The 21393-nt window shown below is 34.2% G+C and overlaps 1 protein-coding gene across 2 annotated transcripts in view; it reads left to right on the top strand.

Moving 5' to 3' along the window:
* The first annotated feature begins 1050 nt into the window (after nucleotides 1–1050).
* The window catches only part of LOC140165968 (uncharacterized peptidase C1-like protein F26E4.3), a 44957-nt gene continuing 24614 nt past the window's right edge, over nucleotides 1051–21393 (top strand). Inside the window, exons 1-2 of one of the 2 annotated variants that reach the window (XM_072189328.1) lie at nucleotides 1051–1170; nucleotides 17511–17904. In XM_072189328.1, the coding sequence (XP_072045429.1) occupies nucleotides 17625–17904 (280 nt within the window). In that variant the 5' untranslated portion in view covers nucleotides 1051–1170; nucleotides 17511–17624. Of the gene's footprint in view, nucleotides 1171–2454; nucleotides 2825–17510; nucleotides 17905–21393 lie in introns of those variants that run through there. The other variant, XM_072189327.1, reaches the window with a different exon arrangement.

Here is a 21393-nt window from a genome sequence, read left to right as displayed (position 1 = left end):
GTGTGTTGTCGAATAATAGCTCTATGAGCTACTTACATTAAAGTCGATGTATACTGTCACATCCAAATACATAATATACTAGTACATCTAATTTGTTGCTTAATGTAACACAAAATTCCTTAGAACTGTACATTCTTGTCATAAAAGTCTTAAAACTAGAAATCTTGGTCATTTAAAGTGGATCCAGTGTTTTATTCGGAACAGGTACTCTCTAAATACATAAGTGCCTACAATGATAGTACTGGTTACATTATAAAAGTGGAGAATAAACTGATACATAAAAATAAGTACAAAAAACATGATTGAAAGAAAGTGGAACTTTACAACATAGTAACAGCGCATTCTTTATCACATTTGTCCCCTAGGATATAATTGAGGCCTTTAATGGTGTTAAATACAAATTTATATTTCAAAGCAGGAAGCAGGTGATACGTATACATGGTGTAAGGGAGGTAAACCTGGATATTAGTGTGCCCTTTCAGCGTGTATTCCTAAGCATTGCTCTCTAATATAAACTTTCTATTGTACAATGCTTATTTGCCCTACTACTTTTGCAATGGCTTTTGGGGTATTCGGTTTACCCTTATGCCAATCAAACTATTGTGTGTATCATTCGGGTGGTCCAAGCAACTTTGCTGGGGGTAGATCAAGTAAGATACTCAAGAATACCTCAATTCAAATGATATTGTAATATTATAAGATGAGGTCACCGTCTTATAACTGATTGGAAGATTATCAAAAGATGAAGTATATCAGGTATATGAGGCGTGACAAAGTGGTTTGCATTGACAGCTCGTGTGTATGACTTTAACTGTTATATTGACAAAAGTTTGGATAGTTATCATCTCAAATGATCAGTCAAGTTGCTGTTTTGGTATAATCTTTTGGAATTGCCAGTGGAGCCTTTCAAGTGGATATTTGAAAATGTTTGTTGCTCACGCAAACATATAACTGTTGACTTTATAGCGTAAGGCTCGAGTGGATCTATACTTGCACTGCTTTGCATTTTGAAATACTACTAGCACTACGTTGGACTGGACGTTGGACTATCACTGACATGGTTCATCTGAACCCCGGGATCTGAAGCTTTTACTTACTACTTTGGAAGATCTCGTGGCTAAACATAATTGCAGATAATTCCAAGTCTTCTAATCAGCAGTGATTTATCATGTAAGTTGCATTGTGTAATTAATTAACTTTAATTGTGACAACAAGAAACCGGTATCATAAATATTCTCTTTTTGTATTATTTTCAATCTAGATTTATGCAAGCAATAAAATTTAGTATGATGTATTATTGTGTAAATGCTAGAACAGTCTGCACTAGAACAATACAGGCTTGATTGGTACCACCACTGGTTTAGAATGCTCAATGAAAAGCATGCTTTTTGTTTTACCAAGTGAACCATTGGATTCTCTGGATTGATCAGTTTAATGCCTTTTATCACATTTTAAATCTATAATACAAGCTGAGAAAAAAAATCTTCTCTGGAAAAATATATCTCAGATATAGATACAATTCAGTGGAACATCTTGTTTGCATTTTGATGTAGCGGTCTTGTTCATCATGGGAAACTGATGTGTACCAATAAATTTGATACAACCTGTATGCCGAATTGTTGTGCTTTGGCATGCTTTCGAACAGTCGTCCAAACAGAATAATTATGCCTTTTGTGCAGTCTCTTAACCATTTCTGAAATAATTGTAACATGCTGCTTTCGATATAAAAAAATTTCTGCTTACCAAAAGCCTAAACAAGAACTAACAAGGACAATGAGAAGTCAGTAGTTTGGAGTAGGTCTATGACCTTGCATAAGACATGGAGAGTCTGGAAGCTTTTGAAATGTGACTGTGGACCTGATGGAGAAGAATGGAAAAAGTGAGTTGACAGAAGTGAAGAGCCCATGAGAAAGAAAAAAATTGGAATGATTGATGAACTATAAGGACAGGAAGTCGTATATGGAGCTAAGGGGACAGTTGACTACAGAAGGGAATAACATACTAACAGAATACTAAGATAGCAAGCAAGCTGAAATTAGATCACGTGATCTTCAAGCTGAGAATAAGGCGGGATCTTCAAAATGTTGTAAAACTATTTGTGAGTGCAAGCTTTATAGCAAAGAAACCATCAAATCAATGTACAGGACGAGTTGAATCGAAGTTTTTGATGAGTTTTAATAAATTATTGTTTTTTGTCATGGATTTTTCTTCATGTTTGGTAACACTCGAGTTAACTAAGCATGCTAAGTGACACAAAGATGCCTGTAACATGTTTAAAGTTTGTCTTTGCATGAATGAAACGTCTGGAGGCCTCAATGAAATGTAAAGAAAACCCAAGTGTGACGTAGAGAGCCGTAGAATATAAGTATATTGGATAATACGACGTGCATGAGCTCTCTTGGTAGGGATTCTGCTATCGGTGAATAACTACTGGCCTAGTTATTACATACCTGGTCAGGGAGTTCCCTAGACTGAATTGATTTCTTGGACGCTATCAACTCTAACATATCAAGACTCGTGCCGTAAAGAAGTAGGAGGTTAATTTTTACATCCTAACCGACGCCCTTGTCGCTATCTTTTAACATTTTCTTGTAGATAGCGGGTGTGGTCAACTATCTTAAAGTTTTGGAATTACTTCGATGGCTTATATTATTCTTTGAATACATTTTGAGTTTGGAGTTATCAGGGAGAGCTACACAAATGCATACAAAACAAAGTCAGGTTTAGTTGTGTCTGCGAGTGATGCACCGAATTTGAGGCCTGTTATTTTTGCGCAGGAGATACTGAATTCACCACGCATCTAACTTCATTGACTCGCCAAAAGGTATGTGGTAACGAATGCTGGTTTTGATGTGTTAGTTAAATGCAACTTGTAGATATTGTTGTGATAACCCAGAGATGGATAACCTTATGGATTATAAGAAATGTAGAATCCCTCTGATGATATTTATCTATCTAGTGTCATCTTTTAAATGTCAGAACGGTCATCCTTCATATAAGTAATCTGAAGCCACTTAACCTCAGATTATGATCATTTACTAAGATTTGTTTTCAGTTGATTATACCTATTACGTGAATTGTTCGCTACATTCCGTCAAGGTTAGGTTCGAGCAAAGAGAGTATTTATATGGGTTATGAGAACCGTATCGAGTGTGTCAGGTTCGACACATGCAAGGATGATGTAACCTTCGTGAAAAGTACATTATTTCCTTTAAGCCGGTAAGACTTACTTAATCCTTGGATCGTTTAGGTTGATGTTTAATATGATCCGACCAGAGTATCAGCAGTCCTCTCCGAAGGACGGTACGTTTTCATGATAGTAAATCATTTATACAGTGGATTTTAACAATCTTCTGCAAGACGCGTGATATCATTGATACGTTAAGACTTATACATTATACATGTATCTGCAAAGTAAAAGGCAGCAAGTTGATTTCTTAATCATGTTTAATTAGATACGTGCTTTTGAACAAAGATTTGTTTTAGACAAAGTGCGAAAATTGCGCGCTACAGAGAGTCGACAGCAAAGGCGTGAAAACCTAGTTAGTGCATGCCGCGTACAGGTCACCTATTGAAATTGAGGGCTCGGCACCCTGCTTGGAAATATTTTGACCAACATGCCAACAAATCAAATAAATAATCAAATCAAATTTTATGTTTTATACTTGAATAACTATTCTATTTATTGTTTGTTTGCAATCTATTTTAGAGATTGGTTTTAATACTAACAGTGCATAATACTTTGTTCACATTCACATACAGGGTGTATCAAAATGATCGCTTCCCAACTTTTCTAATTTTTCTGGAATCGTGGACACCCTGAAGAGAAATCACGCTGCACTTGTGATGGGGTATTGCTTTCGCTATACTTAAATTTTGAATTTTAGAAATTAGGGAAAGACAATGAAAAAACAGTGTGGTTCTATTGAACACATGTACACATGCAACTTGGATTTCGGATTGCCTTTTTCAAATTAATGTTCTCGTTTTGGAAATTAAGAGTTACATTCATCAAACTTTCACATACAATAAGACAACATTCAGTTATCTAGCAATTTTAATAGATTTAAATATAAGTTTGTACAGATCGCAATTGATTCACCCAGGTTGTGTACAGCACAGAGGGAGGTATTGGACAATGAAATCTACATTAACCATTTATTCAATTATCTAATAGTGATATTCAAAAGTATATTGTATTCTAAATACTGTATTGATAAAGTAATACAGGGGAACACCCACTGTCTTGGAATTTTGATTGATTAATTCATGGGAGAATTTAAAGTATAAAATTGCATTATCGTGATACAATATTATGTGATAGGTTGAAGCAGGCCCGACAGTAACCAGCACGTTTTTGTTTTTGGTGGGTTTTTTTTTTTTTTGGGGGGGCTAATGTTGTAAAAGTGGACGGGCAGATATTGAAAAAGTAGACCTTTTTTTGACGGAAAGGGAATAAAAAAAACCTCTATTTTTTCGATAGCTACGCTCGCAGATGGGTCTTTTGGGTGAGATTTTTTGGCCTTTGGTGATTAGGAAGGGGCGTCCGTCCACCCCCTAGCCCCTGTTTACGGACCTGCTTCAACCTATCACATAATACGGTATTGTATCATGATATTAAATGCAATTTTATATTTTAAATTCTCACTAACTAGGTTTTCACGCCTTTGCTGACGACTCTCTCTAGCGCGTAATTTTCGCACTTTGTCTAATCTAATTAAACATGATTAAAGCTGCCTTTTACTTTGCAGATACGTGACAAGTTTGAAGTCTTAATGTATCAATGATATCATGCGTCTTGCAGATAAATTTTGCACACTTTTTTAAAAAACACTGGTCCATATTGTATGTGGTTGAAGTAAAAAGTAAGCACTTGAAGCTTATGTTATAGTGTTAAAATTAATTTCTTTAATGAAACATGTTCTTTAAATCATGACACACTTAATACAAAGTGCTCTAAAAGAATGGACGAGGTCCTCGAACTGCATTTATTCTACCTATTAAAAAAGACATGAAAGTGCACTTTGGGGTCATGTAACGCATGTTGGACATGTTGAATCAAATTGAGTGCAATAGTGACACACTTAAAAACATGTTTACAATATCACGGCCGTAACGTTAGTATGTTGTAAAAGGTGTAGTGTTTCATGACACAATGTATTTAATTGAACCTATTTTGAAACGAAGTAATGGCGTGAAATTTTCCCATTTTTCGTGGAAATGTTTCACTTTGTTGTTCAATGCTGAATTCAGGGGAAATAATTTTGAAATAAAACTATGCTTGTAGTTTTAAGTAGTTGTGTGTATATAATTATGATAACACTATTAACAGTTTATCAAAGTGCTATTTTTAATTCTTACCGTAAAAGAGGCCTAGAGGCCACAAAATCCAAAATTATGCCTGGCACCCGGTGTGCACTCAATTTCGGTAGGGGTGTGCGGCGAACTTTGGGAACTAAGAACTGATTTCGGGCAAAATAGGGCTTGATGAACTGAAATGAATTTTTTGGGGGTGGTGTAGTGAACTAAAATTGGGCCAAATTATAGGCTGTGTAGCTAAAAAATTCCATTTTTTCCCCAAATTTGAGCTAATGAGCTACAATTGTCAGAGTTTGAAGCTTAACATGCTTAAAGAACTGGAGCATTATCCATCTTTTATATGCCCCCCCCCCCCGATAGCCTGACACTTCGTAATAAATCAAATCACGTATTGATATCTCGTCTTTGCAAATGCTAAGGCCATGCTTAAATAATCATCATTGTCCGCAAAAAAGGGCAATTATTATCAAATATTTCTTGAATAAATGATTTGATAGGCATATCTGTAAATGCAAAAAGAGCTTTAAAAGCAGTACTCCGTCTTATTCAAGACTTACAAGATAGTTGTCGAAGCGATTGGAAAAACCTCAACAGGTGATTTTGACACTTTTGTCTGTGAAATCAGAGTTGAGCCTATATTGAAATGTAAAAATAGTACCAAATACAATTATGGGATTGATGTGCGTTGAAAACAGATAAAATTCACACAACAGAGTTAAAAAGGCGTGAATCTTTGCACATTTTCATCACAAAAATATTGTAAAAATTCGTTAAGCTTAAACGATTCATCAGTTTAATCATGTTAATCGGATAAGCATAATAAAAAGTTATTCTAAAGGCATTTTCGGTGATGCGAGGACACGTGTACGTAATCATTGACTTTATACATGTTATACAGACTCTAATTTCATATATGAGTTATCTACATTTTTGACAGTTTGGTGATTATTTTTTTGGCACAAACTGTGGTAGCTGATTTCTATGAGCATCATGGGCAGTATGCTATAGTGTGATTATGCACTATTTTTCATATGGTGATGTTGATGCCGCGCCGGTGTGATATAAAAAAGACATCTTTTTCCGTCATTGGTTTCCTTAAAAATATCTGCTTTCATTGAATGATAATAATTTGATGAAAAAAATAAACGTTAACTATTTACGCATATATACCGTAGTCTTTGTCAATTCGTAGCCCTGTTATACAGGGTGTCCCAGAAAAATTACCGGGCGAATGAATTTGGACGTAAGTCGAGAAATAGACATCAGAATTCAAAAATCTAACAACAGCGTGTAGCCCATCTTATTCTGCATCTTATACGCTAATTTTACTGGAATCGGTTGACTGACTGCGAAGAAATGAGCGATTACATAACGCCTGCGTCAATTCACTTCATTCCAAGTTTGAAATCCTTTTCGTTCTTTTTAAATAATCTGTTTCTTGCAAAACATTTAATTAGGTTTTGTTCAAATTTGAAAACCTGCACAATATTGAAAATGAAAGCTTGCATGTAAGATGATGCTCGGTACTTGTAAATATTTTTATTCGTTAATGTTGATAAAAATGTTGCATAAAGAATTATTGCATAAAGAATTCCATCTGGCTGAATAAAATTCTCACACACATTAATATTTTTGGATTATTTCCATGAAATTGTAATGCAAAGTTTAAATCCTTTAAAACTTAAACATTAATGTTGCATGGTATCAAAAATCACACGTAAAGCTGTAAGCACTTGTTCATTGACATTCTTGGCTCAAATGTTCTTTGGAACGTTAAAATATAACATATTTGCACAACCTGAAAGAATTTTAAAGTTGCAAGCTTCCAATTGCAGAAATCAAAGTTTTCTCGGGCAAAGCATGAATAACATAACACCGTCGGATTATAAAATGGATAATATGGACTAAATTTAATGAGATACACAAACTTTAGGAAGCGCTGAGCGAGTATGAAAAAAAGCGCCTGTTGATCAAACTTGGAATGAACTGCATTGATGCGCGCATTATGTAATTGTTAATTTCTTCGCAACCATTCAACGGAATCAGATAAAATTGTCGTATGTGATGCACAATAAGATAGGCTACGCTCTACATTTTAAATTTTTTGATTCTAATGTCTAGTTCAATTTTATTCACTCGGTAATTTTTTCTGGGACACCCTGTATACCGTCACTAAAACCTGAGACGAATATCGTCTCAGACTAAAACATCACACAGTCAAATTGGTCATTGTGTAACTTACCAGCTTATACTATAAAAACAAGTCATTTCTTGACATGTTCCATTATAATAATGCTATAGATTGATTACAGATTTAATGCAAATGAGAATAGTAGCCTATATGTTCATTGCTGTTGGTTACCATGGTAAAAGTGTACTGATGCAAAAGTGGTTCTGTTTTCTAAGTAATTTTAATTCACGAAATTGTATGTATGAGATGTATTAAAATACATCTCATACATACAATTTCGTGAATTTGCCGTCAACTGCCAACAACCAAAGGAAAAAAGTAGCTTTCAATTTTTGGGGCCGGTGGAGTTTTTGTGCATTATAATCCCCGATTATAATGAGGCTAAAATTAATGTGTTCTTTAAAGTAAATCAATCGCCCCCTGTAAAAAGTCTCTAGAACTAAAGCATCCAAAAGCTTTCATTATCGGAGTGATCACAGTGCGGAGTGATGCTCTCTTGCTAATGATCTAAATATTAATTTGTGTTGCAGTTATCATGGTTATAGCATTCAAATTGCCGCGCGAAAGTGTCCCGTTAGGTGGGTATGGGCGTGGCAGTGTTATCAAAATGTTAGTAGCAAGATCGCATCACTCCGATGCTTTAGTTTTATACTCTAGTGCTTACCCCCGTAAGACAAACCGAATGATCTAAATCGTGTTGTAGTTATCATGGTATGGTAGCATTCAAACTGCCGCGGGAGAGTGTCCCGTTAGGTGGGTACTGGGCGTGGCAGTGTTATCAAAATGTTACTCTAGAGATTCGGTTTGTCTTACGGGGGTATAAGCAGTATTCTGTACATGTCAGTGACCCTATCAGCAACGAAACTAGACCCATCTTGCTGTCAGGTTGCTGACAGATGCTATATAGGCCAATGTTGCCAATCAAAACGTGTTAGGGATTTTGTCGGAGAGCTATAAAGGGATATTGGTTTACAAAGTGTTGCCTGATCAAGTCCAGTACCGACTTTCACACGTCATGGACAAGGTATTATTAACGAACACCAACAATTAAATGTCAATGAGATTTAATGAATGTAGCAGCAGGGATGTCAATGTATACCAATTAATGCAAGGTCTCGAACTCTCTACATAGCGATCACGGGCGTCTGATTGCATTCTCTACAACAGTGGTTCAAATACATTATCAGTTGCTATCTACTGCTGATATGGGCATTGATGACTTACCGGTCCGTAATGAAACAACATGACCAAAACGACCAGCAATACTATCAAATTTGCTAAATACAACGCGCTACATGTAGGATATTTTGCATTCAATTGATTCGGTGAAGCCATAATTGATGTAGAATAATTACTATATTTATTTCGAAGAACGTATCATTATGTGAAAATATGAGTTTGAAAGCCGAAATGCTCGTCATTAAAAAGCAAGTGCGTAAAGGGAAATAACAAAAAATAGCCAATGTTGCTGTTTTTTGCTAATAAATAAACATGTATCTTTTTGAACGCGCTTCTTCTTAATGAATAAAATGTAAAATATTCAGGATAGATGACATGACACTAAATTTCTTCAATATTGTTGGACCTCCTTGGTGGTCGTCTAAATTATCGCAATTAGTTGTGTTCCAATATTACTATTATACCATACAATATAGTTGATACGTTAATAAAGAGGTCATCTTTAAGTAGGTCTTTTTTCCAGACTTTGTAATTCTGTAACAGCTGATCTTAATACTGCATGTACCCCTCCAAGCACAGATCCAAACATACATCATTTACCTGCACTAAACACCCTCACCTTCATGACATATTCCAGCGACACATGTCTCATACTTCAGCTTATTAGTCGAGTATGAGTCGGGGTATGAGTCCCGGGGTATGAGTTTTTGTACGTAGCACATTCACACGTCATTCTATGGGTATACAACCATATTGGGTTAATGAACTGTGTCGTGACAATGAGGCTGTTTATGATCCAGTTGCCTCGTGACATGCATTAACAACTGATTAAGTCATATTAATTGCAATTTGAGTTAAAATGGATGTCAAGCTTGGTTGGTCTGTCTTTACTGTATTTCGCTGGGTCTCTTTTAGTTTTAACCACGCGTATATGCTGCGGAGTTAATTGAGAAGATAATAAGACGCATGGGATGGTGTAATTGTGTCCCCCATGTCTGACCGACCTACCACAATGGTTAACATTAAAATGTTCAACACTTACGAATTTGAACTTGACTGACAGGCAACAGGCCTTGTTTTCAAAGTACACGCTACCCTGGGTCTACGTGAATTGTATAGGCTTCTTTTAACTCGTGTTTACAAACAAGGTCTCTGATGACATGAAGGTCAATTGAACTGTATCCAACTTGTAAAAAGACCAGCCTTCTAAAGTTAATTCATCCAGGCTCCAATACTTCTCATACTTCAAAACTAAGAAACCATGTAAATAACATTTCAGATTGAATTTGAACATTGAGATGTTAATCTGTTTGATTCTAAATTGGCATTGGATTAACATTCCGTTCTCCTGCTATGAGAGGCAACCATGCAGAGCCATTCTAAGATCATAAGACTAATCTATTAGCATGAAGGCATTTAGATACGTATTCAATGACACATTAACTATAATAGCTAGTTCTGCAATATTTTGGTGCCATTAATTGGTGAGAGCAAAGTATTCTTGATCAGAGCCACTTAAAAGAAACAACGTCCAAAACGTTATCCAAGGTCACTTTATTGCTTACATTCAAGTTTTTAAAGGCTTTACACATTTTTTACAACTTTTTGATCGATCCACGATATCCCCGGGTCTATATATATCATTCCTCGCGTGAGAGAAGGCGAAAAGTTTGCCCGCGCGTCACGCTTTAGCTTTCTCTTGACTTAAATTTCAACGAATAATCTTTTCCCATTTTATTTTACAATCACATCAACAACAAAAAGACGCTTGTTTGTTTACTATGTATTACGATGGACATTCCATTCTTAATGGGAACCCTTAAGCAAACTTAGTGAAACTAACTTTGGAGCCATAGCCTTTTCCGCTTTCCTTGTGGCACTTATATTTTCACCACAACAAATTTGATATTTTTCTATTATAAGTTTTTATAATTCATTTTATAAGACACTCGAGTAACCGGAACCTAGGATCCCAGTTGACATCATGGTAGTCAACATAGTCAAGGTAGTTGCATTTACACTCGTCTACTGGAGGTATTTTTGTAACACGTCTACCAAAGGAGGGGTTCTTGCAACCCTCTCCCTTATTTTTCTAAACTAAATATATTTATCTTTTTTTAAATACATTATAATATCTACCTATAGCTATGGGTCTCCTATATCCATTGATATAAAGGTACCAACAGTCTCTGTTATTGTGACGTCGCGTCATGTGAGAACGTCTTCAGGAAAAATGGAAAATCCCGTTTGTACACCAAATACGTACAGGTTAGATATGAAAGAAATCAGTGTTTTAATCTAAATACCAAGTTTGAAATCAATATATATTTATATAAGAGCAACACAAATTGTGCTGAGGCTGCGACAACCCCCTCTCGATACCCTCCACCAAGGGTCGCCTTCAATACCCCGGTTAAATTGGTAGGGCATTGTAGTCGCTAGAATGAGTGCTAATGATGGTCCCACAATTACCCATACGCCGTTTGGTGGTACATTTTAGCGTTTTAGCGTGCCGGAAATACTAGTAATTGATACTTAGTAGTATATGGTTGATACAATCCCGTTCCCCTTCGGTACACGACGCTTAGAATGGAATGTCCATCGTATTCATTTTATAACACAGTAAACAAACAAAACAAGCTTCTACGGAAAAAAATTATTCTTTGGAATTCAAATCCGGGCCAATTTTCATTTCAGTAAACTGAGATTCGAGTTTCGTCTATTTCAAATAAATTAAATAATTAAAATTTGTACACTTATTCTTATGGTATTTTACTTATCTAATCCACGTAAGTTTTCATAAAATTATTAAAAGCAAGCATCATACGAGGTTTTCTTGGTATCCAGGGTTGTTAAACCAAAACAATAAAATCAAAGTCATACAGCTTATTTGCCAATAAACTCTTGTAAAAATTTAACTCAAATACTGCAATTCTGCTGTAAATTGTAAATTTTTACAGTAGTGTGTGTTCTACTTTTACCGTATACCTAATATTAAAATTCCAAAGTGTTTGACGGCAAATGTTACCGTAAAATAGCATTATTTTTTACAGTGAAACCCCATGTAAACTTTATCTGTGTAGGTTTCTCATTGATTATGTTCCATTCTTAAATACACAAATAAATTTGTAAAATTGATTGTGCTGATTGACTCCCCTCATTTTGGTAGGTAAATATCAATGAAATAATTGACTCAATTGATAGTTTAGCTTAAAAGAGATGTACATATATATGTAAGCATTGTTCCTTCCCTGTATATGCATAGTTATTTTAAATTGACTGGTGTTGCTTTGCACAATTAGTGTCAATAAACAAAATTGACTCAATTGATTGTTGCATACTTCAAAAATGTTGAAGTAGTAGATACATAACGGGACAAGTAAACATTCAAATGACATTTACACACCACCAATACTCAACTTGGAATACAATATCTTGAGGCACTTTCATCATTCGAAACGCTCTTGATGTTATTTATGCCAGTGCTATTATGAACAGTTCCTGTTGTTTCAGATAATCTTGAGAAAAGTAAGTCACACATCACCGATTGGCTAGTGGTTGAAGGTCTTTTTTGGATTTTCTTTTCTTTTAGATTTTAATATTTTTGTAAAGTACACATAGAATAGGATCAGATAAATGCGATTTCCAAGACAAGGTATTACTAGCGAATTTACTAAAAACTTTATTTGTTTAGTAACAATAGTTTCTGTTTCTAAACAAATAATGGGAAGAATTTGGATTTTAGTTTTAGTTTCAATGTCATCCATATTATCTTGTTTTTTTACCAAATTTTGCGAATTTTATTAATGAAAAAATGCCTATTGGAATCCCAAGTTACACATCCTCCTTAAGATTTGATTGCAGGTTTTTGTACAAAATCACTCAATGAGGGTAGAAAGTTTTATATACTGCGGTGATTTTTGTTTTCTTATGTATTTTATTATGCGCTATAATTTAATAAAATTGTTGTCCTTCTGTTACCATGGACAATCCACTTGAGGCATTGTATTTATAATAACAGAACACATAATTTCAAATGAAAAGTGATTTAGTGTAGTTAACACTCAAAGGATTGCATTACCCGCCTTGAAAACAATATTCCCTTACAAAATTAACATCATTTATCCAAAACACATTTAGGTGAAAAATCCATGTCCGTTTTACTGCCCTTCCGTTACATACCTCATTAATATTCATATTTCATACGCAAAAGGTATTTCTGCGTAAAAAAAATTGGAATATGAAGGTACATTTGTAGCATTAATAGTACTAATAGTAATAAGATGGCAACGTTTGTTTGATATAACTATGGGGTTTGTGATTCCAAAGTTTGAAATGTTGTTTCAGTGCAAATGTCCTTCCGTTAGTGTGGAATTGCCCAGATTTAAGAAAGGTCTTCCACAAAGGGAGTGTGTTTTTCAAATGGAATTGACTACAGTTAAATTTCATTTTAATGTCAGATTTATCAGTTTATTTTCACGTTTGCCATTTGTTGTCTGTTCACTGGCATATCTATGATTGTTCCAAAAATGCAAACATCTGAATTTGGATCAATGATATGGTGCTCTTATTCGGCATATCGCTCATAATCATTTGGCATAAAAACAACCAAATTTATACAAATAAGATATCATTGCGGTTCATTGACCTACAGAAAATATAGAAATACAAATCAAAATCGCCAATGGTGTTTAAATCCCTTAGTTGAGAAACTCACAACAAAACTATTTTCTCCTTACTATCTCATCATAAATAAGACGCAACTCTTCCTTTCGCGGTACTTTCTAAGAAGCATATTTTCCAAATTTGTCAACTCATATTATTTCGTTTGAACATACAAAATATGTCAATGGAACCAAGTATATGGTTTGGGGGCTTACATCTTTGGCACGCAATACACCAAGTAAGGGTTGTACATCACGTACAAATCGTCTTTCTGGTTACCCAAAGGGCGATTTTTCCTCTTTTGAGAGGAAATAATATTATCATCGCACCCCGAAGTAGCAAAATGGACCGGGATATCCCTATTATTACCACTACATTCCAATCTAACCAAATAAACAAATATATGTAAATTATACGATACGATTTATTTTTGAAGTATTCTCTAGTTAGTATCTGGTCGGTATCTTTTAACAACTAGACCTCTATTTTAAGATAGCAGACCTGTAATATACGGTATTATAACGGTTATTATAATAAATTTATATTGTATGTCTGTTTGCTTTTTGTATTTGAAAATAGATATCGCGGTATAATGAACAACTTATGCGTAGATTGCTTAGATTTATATCAGTTATGGTTATTTTTAAGTATTTTATGCAGTGTATGAATGGTAAATAGCCTTTGTACAATAATGATCTCAAAGAGACACCCTCTTGATTTAAAACTTTAATAACATACCCATCATAATGGATGTTTATACCGCCCACTTTGAAAATGAAAATAAATCTCTCGAAATAATATGAATAAATATAAATGGAAATTCTTAAATTGATCAAGAATTTATTCCAGTATCTTGGAGTACCTGAAAGGTCAGGCATTCAGTGTCAATTCAGAAAATACTTATGATACCTCTGTAAGATATTTATTCGGCTATCAAGTAAAGAACAACTGTATCTTATGAATATAACGACTTCAACGATACAAGGCTCCCCAAACATTTTATGATTCAAGTCAAGGATTTAAAGTGGTACTACATCCCCTGATAAATTTTGTGACTAATTTTGCATTTTTCTCAAAAAATAACTACACACTGGTAACAAAAGTTATATATATTATAGGGGCAAGGAATCCAATTACTTCACTGAAATTTCAGTGATTCAAGATAAGTGTTTCATTATATATGTTAAGAAATGAGGTATATTCTATCGGCACGTCTTTTCCTATCATAAATAACGTACCGCTTATCTTGAGTCACTGAAATTCCAGTTCAGTAACTGGATTCCTTTGCCCCTATAATATATGTTATTATTTTTGAGAAAAATGCAAAAATGGTCACAAATTTATCAAGTGGTGTAGTACCACCTTAATAAGGCGAAGTTGGAGTTATACTGACAAAACGTTTGATCAAATCCCTGCATCTTTGCAGTGGCTAAACAATTTTGTTATTCATTAACTCAAGAACCTCAAAATCCGACGATTTGCTACATGAGACAGAGGCTCCGGAAGATGTTAAATATTGGGGACCAGATTATCATGGTACTTTTCATTAGCCACCTAAATTATAGGGGGCAGGTCCCCCGTTCCGGAGCCACTGTTGGAGCTATGGGCTATTTACAATTACAGTAAAATTATACACGGATTGTTAGAAATTTATGACGGAATAGTGCATGTGCAAGGGTCGGTCAATACGTAATGAGAGTTGACCTTTGGTGGAATTTCTTTATGATCGCATATAGACTGTGCATTTGTCTTTCAAACCACCTATGTGTAAATGATACCATATACTTGATTACGTAACAGCATTAGCATAAAATCAATAGACTAGGGACACTGCCAAATCACGCCAAAAGGCGGGCCTTTTAAATTACAGCAAAGGCATGTGTTTAAAACATCCGAGAACAGCAAAAGTGCATGGTGCACATGACTAGTTTTGGGCAGAAATAACTAGGGCCTGGGTCTGCATTTGGTAATATGAGACTTGCCATTAATCTTGGGTAGAAATGGGACGTCTTTGAACTTCAACAAATTTAGGACTTGAAGGGAAGCAACATTCTGCAAAAATGGCGAAAATGATAAAACAGTTATTACAAATCACATTAATTATTTCCAAAATGAAACTGAAACTCAGTACGATGATAACTGATGCAAATCAAACAACAATCTGCGCATGATTAGGTGGTATGAACGATACAACATGCTGGAAATGTGTGAAAAATGCAAAATTTCACGTAAAAGGACTTAAAAGATTACAAAATGCTATGTAAATAGAAATGTAATAACTCATGTTATTTTTTATGGATGATCTCAACCTCAAATGAACATGAGCAGAATTGTTTTAATTTCTCACTCAAACGGTGACCTCTCTCTTTATACCACTACTTTTTGTATAAATGTAACAATAGTGAATAACAGTTATCATGGTTATATTTTAATCACGGTTTCAAATATTTTTTAATGCTTGGGCATTTGTCAACAGAACTGGTAAAAAAATTGCCACGTTTGCTATTGTTGGCAATATCAAAATATTTATAGAAAGAAAATCATTGTTTTTGTGAAAAATAACACATATTGCCCACACATTATAAATAAACTAAAACCTTTCCAGCCCGAAGAAGATGGTTTTGTGAGCTGGAAGTTATAATACTGTTCCAAAAGGCATACTCTCCATACTTTAATTCCCGGGAAATTCTAGAATATACAACAATACCTCATTTTCAGCCAGTGATTGTAGAACATTGATTTTATGCTGATGCTGTTACGTAATCAAGTGTGCGATATAATTTTTACATGTGTTGTTTGAAAGACAAAGGTACAGTGTTTATGTGATCATAAAGAAATACCATGAAAATAATCCATATAACGCTGGCGAAGTTACGTAATAATCGGATTAACTACCATAGCAATAGGTGAAAACAATTTTTGAGTATACCGCGCTGCACTGATACGTTCACGCGGTACCTCTGCATTGAACCATATCATGCTGATCACTTGCACCTGTAAGATTAGTATCTTTGAAAAGACCAGTATTGTATTCAATCTATGATTGCAGACATACACAGGAGATTAGTTCAGCCTGCTTGTAGTACAGCGCGATATGTTCAAAATTGTTTTCACCTATTGCTATGGTAGTTAATCCGATTTATTACGTAACTTCGCCATCGCATGGGGTTACAAGTCAACTCTCACTACATACTGACCGACCCTCGTATAATGAGGAACATGTATCATTATAAAGTGATAATAAATAACAAATACATGTAATTTTTACTTTATCTCTTGTGGTGGCATTCTTAATTGAATGAAGTACATTATGTATGATTATTTTCCGGGGATTATTTATTTGATATGGCAATATCAATGACAATTTTGATAATACCGGATTTATTACGCTTCATCAAACAAAACGACCAAAATATTTTCTTCTATCATAAATGCTATTGCCCTTGATTTGCATTTATATTGATTAATCTAATATCGTAAGCCTCACGTTCCAACATTCTTCAAGTGATTTCAGTAATCAGTTACTCTTAACTTTTTCCATTCTTTAATATTTTGAAAACACGGACTTAATGTGATTTACACTTGACCCGGTAATTTGTCTATTATATTGCCGGGAGCTATCAAAAAACAACAACAAGTATTGGAACTTATTTACATGCAATTATATAGACATATTCATGTTGTTACTTTGTACTGAATATTAAAGTTACGGGAAAACTAGCATCACTATATAGCAGTGCAACGTGCACACAATATTAGCACATGTTTTCACATTTATTATGTTTAAATTCATTCAGTTTTCTTCCAGACGTAAAGTTATATCCAAAAGCAATATTATTGGCAAACAGCATGAAATCACCACCAGGAGGGTGTGACGTTTCAACTACGTCATACATGTTTCTATTTTGATTGGCTAAAGTTCTTCAGGAAAAAATCCTAAAGTTATTCTGTGAACAGGTGAATGAAACAGTACACCAAAATAGCACAGTGAGTTCAGTTGTGTGCAGACGATAGCAGACGAAATATTGAAAACAGGATTTACGCGGGAGTGTGGCAAACATGAAAACTGGCTCGTATTTTGTGAAAATGTTTCATTTCGATTGACTGCAGGAAGATAATTTGCCTAATATCAACTATTTATGTCCTTTTATTGTAGATTTTTTGCAATAAGTCAGCAGTGCGACTGACTGTGTGAGAGAGCCCGCTGGGCTCGCATGAGAACGTCGTCTGCTTCGCCAAATGAAAAGGTAGCTGAATTTGTGGATCCAAGATGGCCGCGATGGGAGAAAGATCACCAAGTCAAACTTTATTTGGACTACTATTAATCACTGTTATTGTTTTGATTGTGCCTGCTTTGGGGAAATACTGTGCACAAGTAGGATGCTGTATGGAGGGAAGAGACGATGCGTGTAACAATCCGTATCCAGTACAAGGACCAGAAACTCTGTGCTATTGCGACAGTTTTTGTAACAGAACTCAAAGTGATTGTTGTCCGGATTTTTGGGAAGTTTGTCTAGGACTAAATCCACCTAAACCAATTGTTGAAAAAGGTAAGTGTTTACCATAGTTAGAGATACAATTATGCAAGTTTTAAAGTTATAATTGGAATGGTAATTCAGTTCATGGTTTACGAAGAATGTCATTCTGATATCAAATAATTTTGATTTTTTGAAATTCGCAATTTTATACACATTTTATGGCAAATCATTAAAAATTGATATTTTTGATATTTAACAGTACTTGAAGTAAACTTAATAAATCTGATGATTTATACTTAAACTGTATGTAGGTGGGATGAAAAGCCGACGATCAATTGAAAATTTTGACCTTTCGTATTGAAGATATGGATTTTTTTCCCCAAAACACCCAAAAAAAATTAGGTCTTTTTGGGAAAAAAATCCATATCTTCAATATGAAAGGTCAAAATTTTCAATTGACCGTCGGCTTTTCCTCCCTGCTACATACACTTTAAGAATATATCATTAGATTTATATAATTTACTTCGAGGACTGTTATATATCAAAAATTTGAAAAATATCAAATTTTTATAATTTGTCATAACATTTGTATTATATTGTGATTTTCAAAAATGAAAATTATTTGATATCAGAAAGACATGCTTCGTATTCAGAATGCAATTTGATAGGTCTGAGGTGCTCTCATGTCCCACAAAAAATACTGTCGAAACGCAATAGACGCTCATTTTAGATCCCTTAAGGCTTTAAATGCTTAAAATACACACAAAAAGATTTCTACGCGCACACTATAGACAAAACTTAAAATACATCAAATATAGTAACGGTTCAATTTCAGTTCAAAATATTATTAATATTCTACATGATCTTCAAATGCGTATTTTGTCAATCTGTCAAAATGGATCGAAAACCAGCCTTAAAATTATGCAGGTAGGGAATGTGGTTCAAGGTCATTCACCCATAATTGAACACTAGCACAGGATGAAATCGGACCAGGCTCCTTTAAAGCTGTCAGTGACTTTTTCAAAGTCTTCCTCCAAGTACCTCATGACTATCACCTTTCAAACGATTCAGTCGGCCAATATTGTTCCATTTGTGCGGGTTTAAAATATCAAATCTGCTAGGAATAACTGTAGATTTCAATTTTCATTGCGAAATTTGAAGAGCAGATTTGATCCGATTTGTTCCATCCATTCTTCTATTGTTTATAGAATTTGATGTTCGGAAGAATAATATTCAACTGATATATAAAAGGAAAAAAAGAAGGCCTGAGATGCTAAACCGAGTACCATGCCTTTTAGCAATAACACTGCATGAGGTAGTAGATACTGTGAAGGGCGACAGGTTTTCGACAACCCGTATTACATATAACTTGAAAAACACATGAACTGTTTCGTGTCAAAATAGTTGAATGGTCTATAATTATCGTGCAGCATAAGATTTCGGTTATGATGTCGAGACTATGAAATCATGCATGATATTTTTCTGTAGGTAACACGGTTGGTGAGTTCATGAAATGTCATACTACTGGATCAGTTCCGTTTCTTATCATGGCTTAATTTTTGCCAAAAAAGTTTACAATATGAAAAAAATACATCAAATTCAAATGTGCATAATCTTTTTTATTAAGAGATGAAATATTAAAGTGGTGGCGTTGAGAAATAATAGTATTGACTAAGATAAATTAATGTTTATTTAAGGTGGTACTACACCCCTTGATAAATTTGTGAATATTTTTGCATTTTTCTCAAAAAATAATAACACACTGGTAAAAAAAGTTATGTATATTATAGGGGCAAGGAATCCATTTACCACACTGGAATTTCAGTGACTCAAGACAAGCGGTACGTTATTTATGATAAGAAAAGAGGTACCGCTAGAATGTACCTCATTTCTTAACATATATAATGAACCACTTGTCTTGAATCACTGAAATTTTAGTGAAGTAATTGGATTCCTTGTCCCTATAATATACATAACTTTTGTTACCAGTGTGTAGTTATTTTTTAAGAAAATACAAAATTAGTCACAAAATTGATCAGGGGTGTAGTACCACCTTAAGTGTCTAGAGAGTCAATTGCACGTTGTTCATATTGTATTCATATGATCTTGAGAATACTACAAAAATATTATCTGTAAATGATTTTCGGAATGCAATTCCAAGTACGTTTATATTTGTCATTGTTTCTTCAAACTCCGGCTTCAAACACACACAAATGCACATTTTAAGTGTACTGACGAGTTTGCCTACATCTGTTTATCGTGAACATTTCTATGAACCGCGAATGTTGAGATCATGGTATGACGATAAATACATAAATATTATACTATTTAAAACAACAACAACTGAATTTCATAAATTGTTGCACGTAATAATTTTTTATATTCAGGTTAGTTAGGTTATTAAAACTTTTTTTTTATTCGTTTTCCCAAAATGATTGTACATGAGCGTGTAGACAGTGGTAGACATGTCCTTATTAGCGACATGACCTTGAAAAATAGAGCAACAATGCACGATGACAGTTTCTAGAAGTTTGAACTTGTCTAAAATAAATATCAAATTTCGCTGGGCATACCTAACCCTAAACCTAACGTTGAAACTAATATTATAACCTTAGGCAATCAACTAAAGAAAAAAATAATTTCTTACTATGACATTTATCTTATACTAATCTTTTGGTACTTTTAATATGCCTTCTTGTGTTGTGTTAGGCCGTGTAAAATTAATATTTTGGTTCTCGTCCCTCCCTCCTCAATTTCTGGGATTTGTCAGATTTTTTTTTTTTTAATTTAGATTTTTCAATTTTTTAGACTTTGGAATGATTTATGAAATCTTCATACATATAAATAAGTTTATTAGAGAACAAGCATCACTTCCAAGTCTTTTTGTGGTACTCTAGGGGGTTTATCCCTCAGAATCTCACATTTGAAAAAAAAAAAAAAGGGCCTCATCGTTTCCTCGAGCACTGTTGGAGATAAAAGAAAAATACTGAAAATGTATTATTCTTTTTTTTAGATTTTTCATTTTTTTTTTAGACTTTGGAATGATTTATGAAATCTTCATACATATAAATAAGTTTATTAGAGAACAAGCATCACTTCCAAGTCTTTTTGTGGTACTCTAGGGGTTTATCCTCAGAATCTCACATTTGAAAAAAAAAAAAGGGCCTCATCGTTTCCTCGAGCACTGTTGAGAAGACCGAAAACTACTGACAATGCTAATTTTACATTGAAAAAACAAAAAAACAACAAAAAAAACACCTCCCTCCCTCATCAATTCATGAAAATCCTCTGGACGAGAACCAAAACATTAATTTTATACGGCCTTATTGGTATCTAGTGTTTTCAAATGTGTATTTTAATTTTTTTTTTTACAAAAGGGCTCAGGTACGGCGTGCCTGATTTGTTCTTTCGTTGTCCATTTTCCTTGTGTTGTTATCTATTTTTGCTGTTATCTGGAAATAAAAACTATTTGATTTGATTTGATTTGATTTGATTTGATTTGATTTGATCTCATTATGTGATATAGCCATTGTACTACACGTTCCATTCTAATTTATATTC

This window comes from Amphiura filiformis, chromosome 12, assembly GCF_039555335.1.
Source record: "Amphiura filiformis chromosome 12, Afil_fr2py, whole genome shotgun sequence".
Taxonomy (NCBI): Eukaryota; Metazoa; Echinodermata; class Ophiuroidea; order Amphilepidida; family Amphiuridae; genus Amphiura; species Amphiura filiformis.
This window is presented reverse-complemented; position numbering and strand designations above follow the sequence as displayed.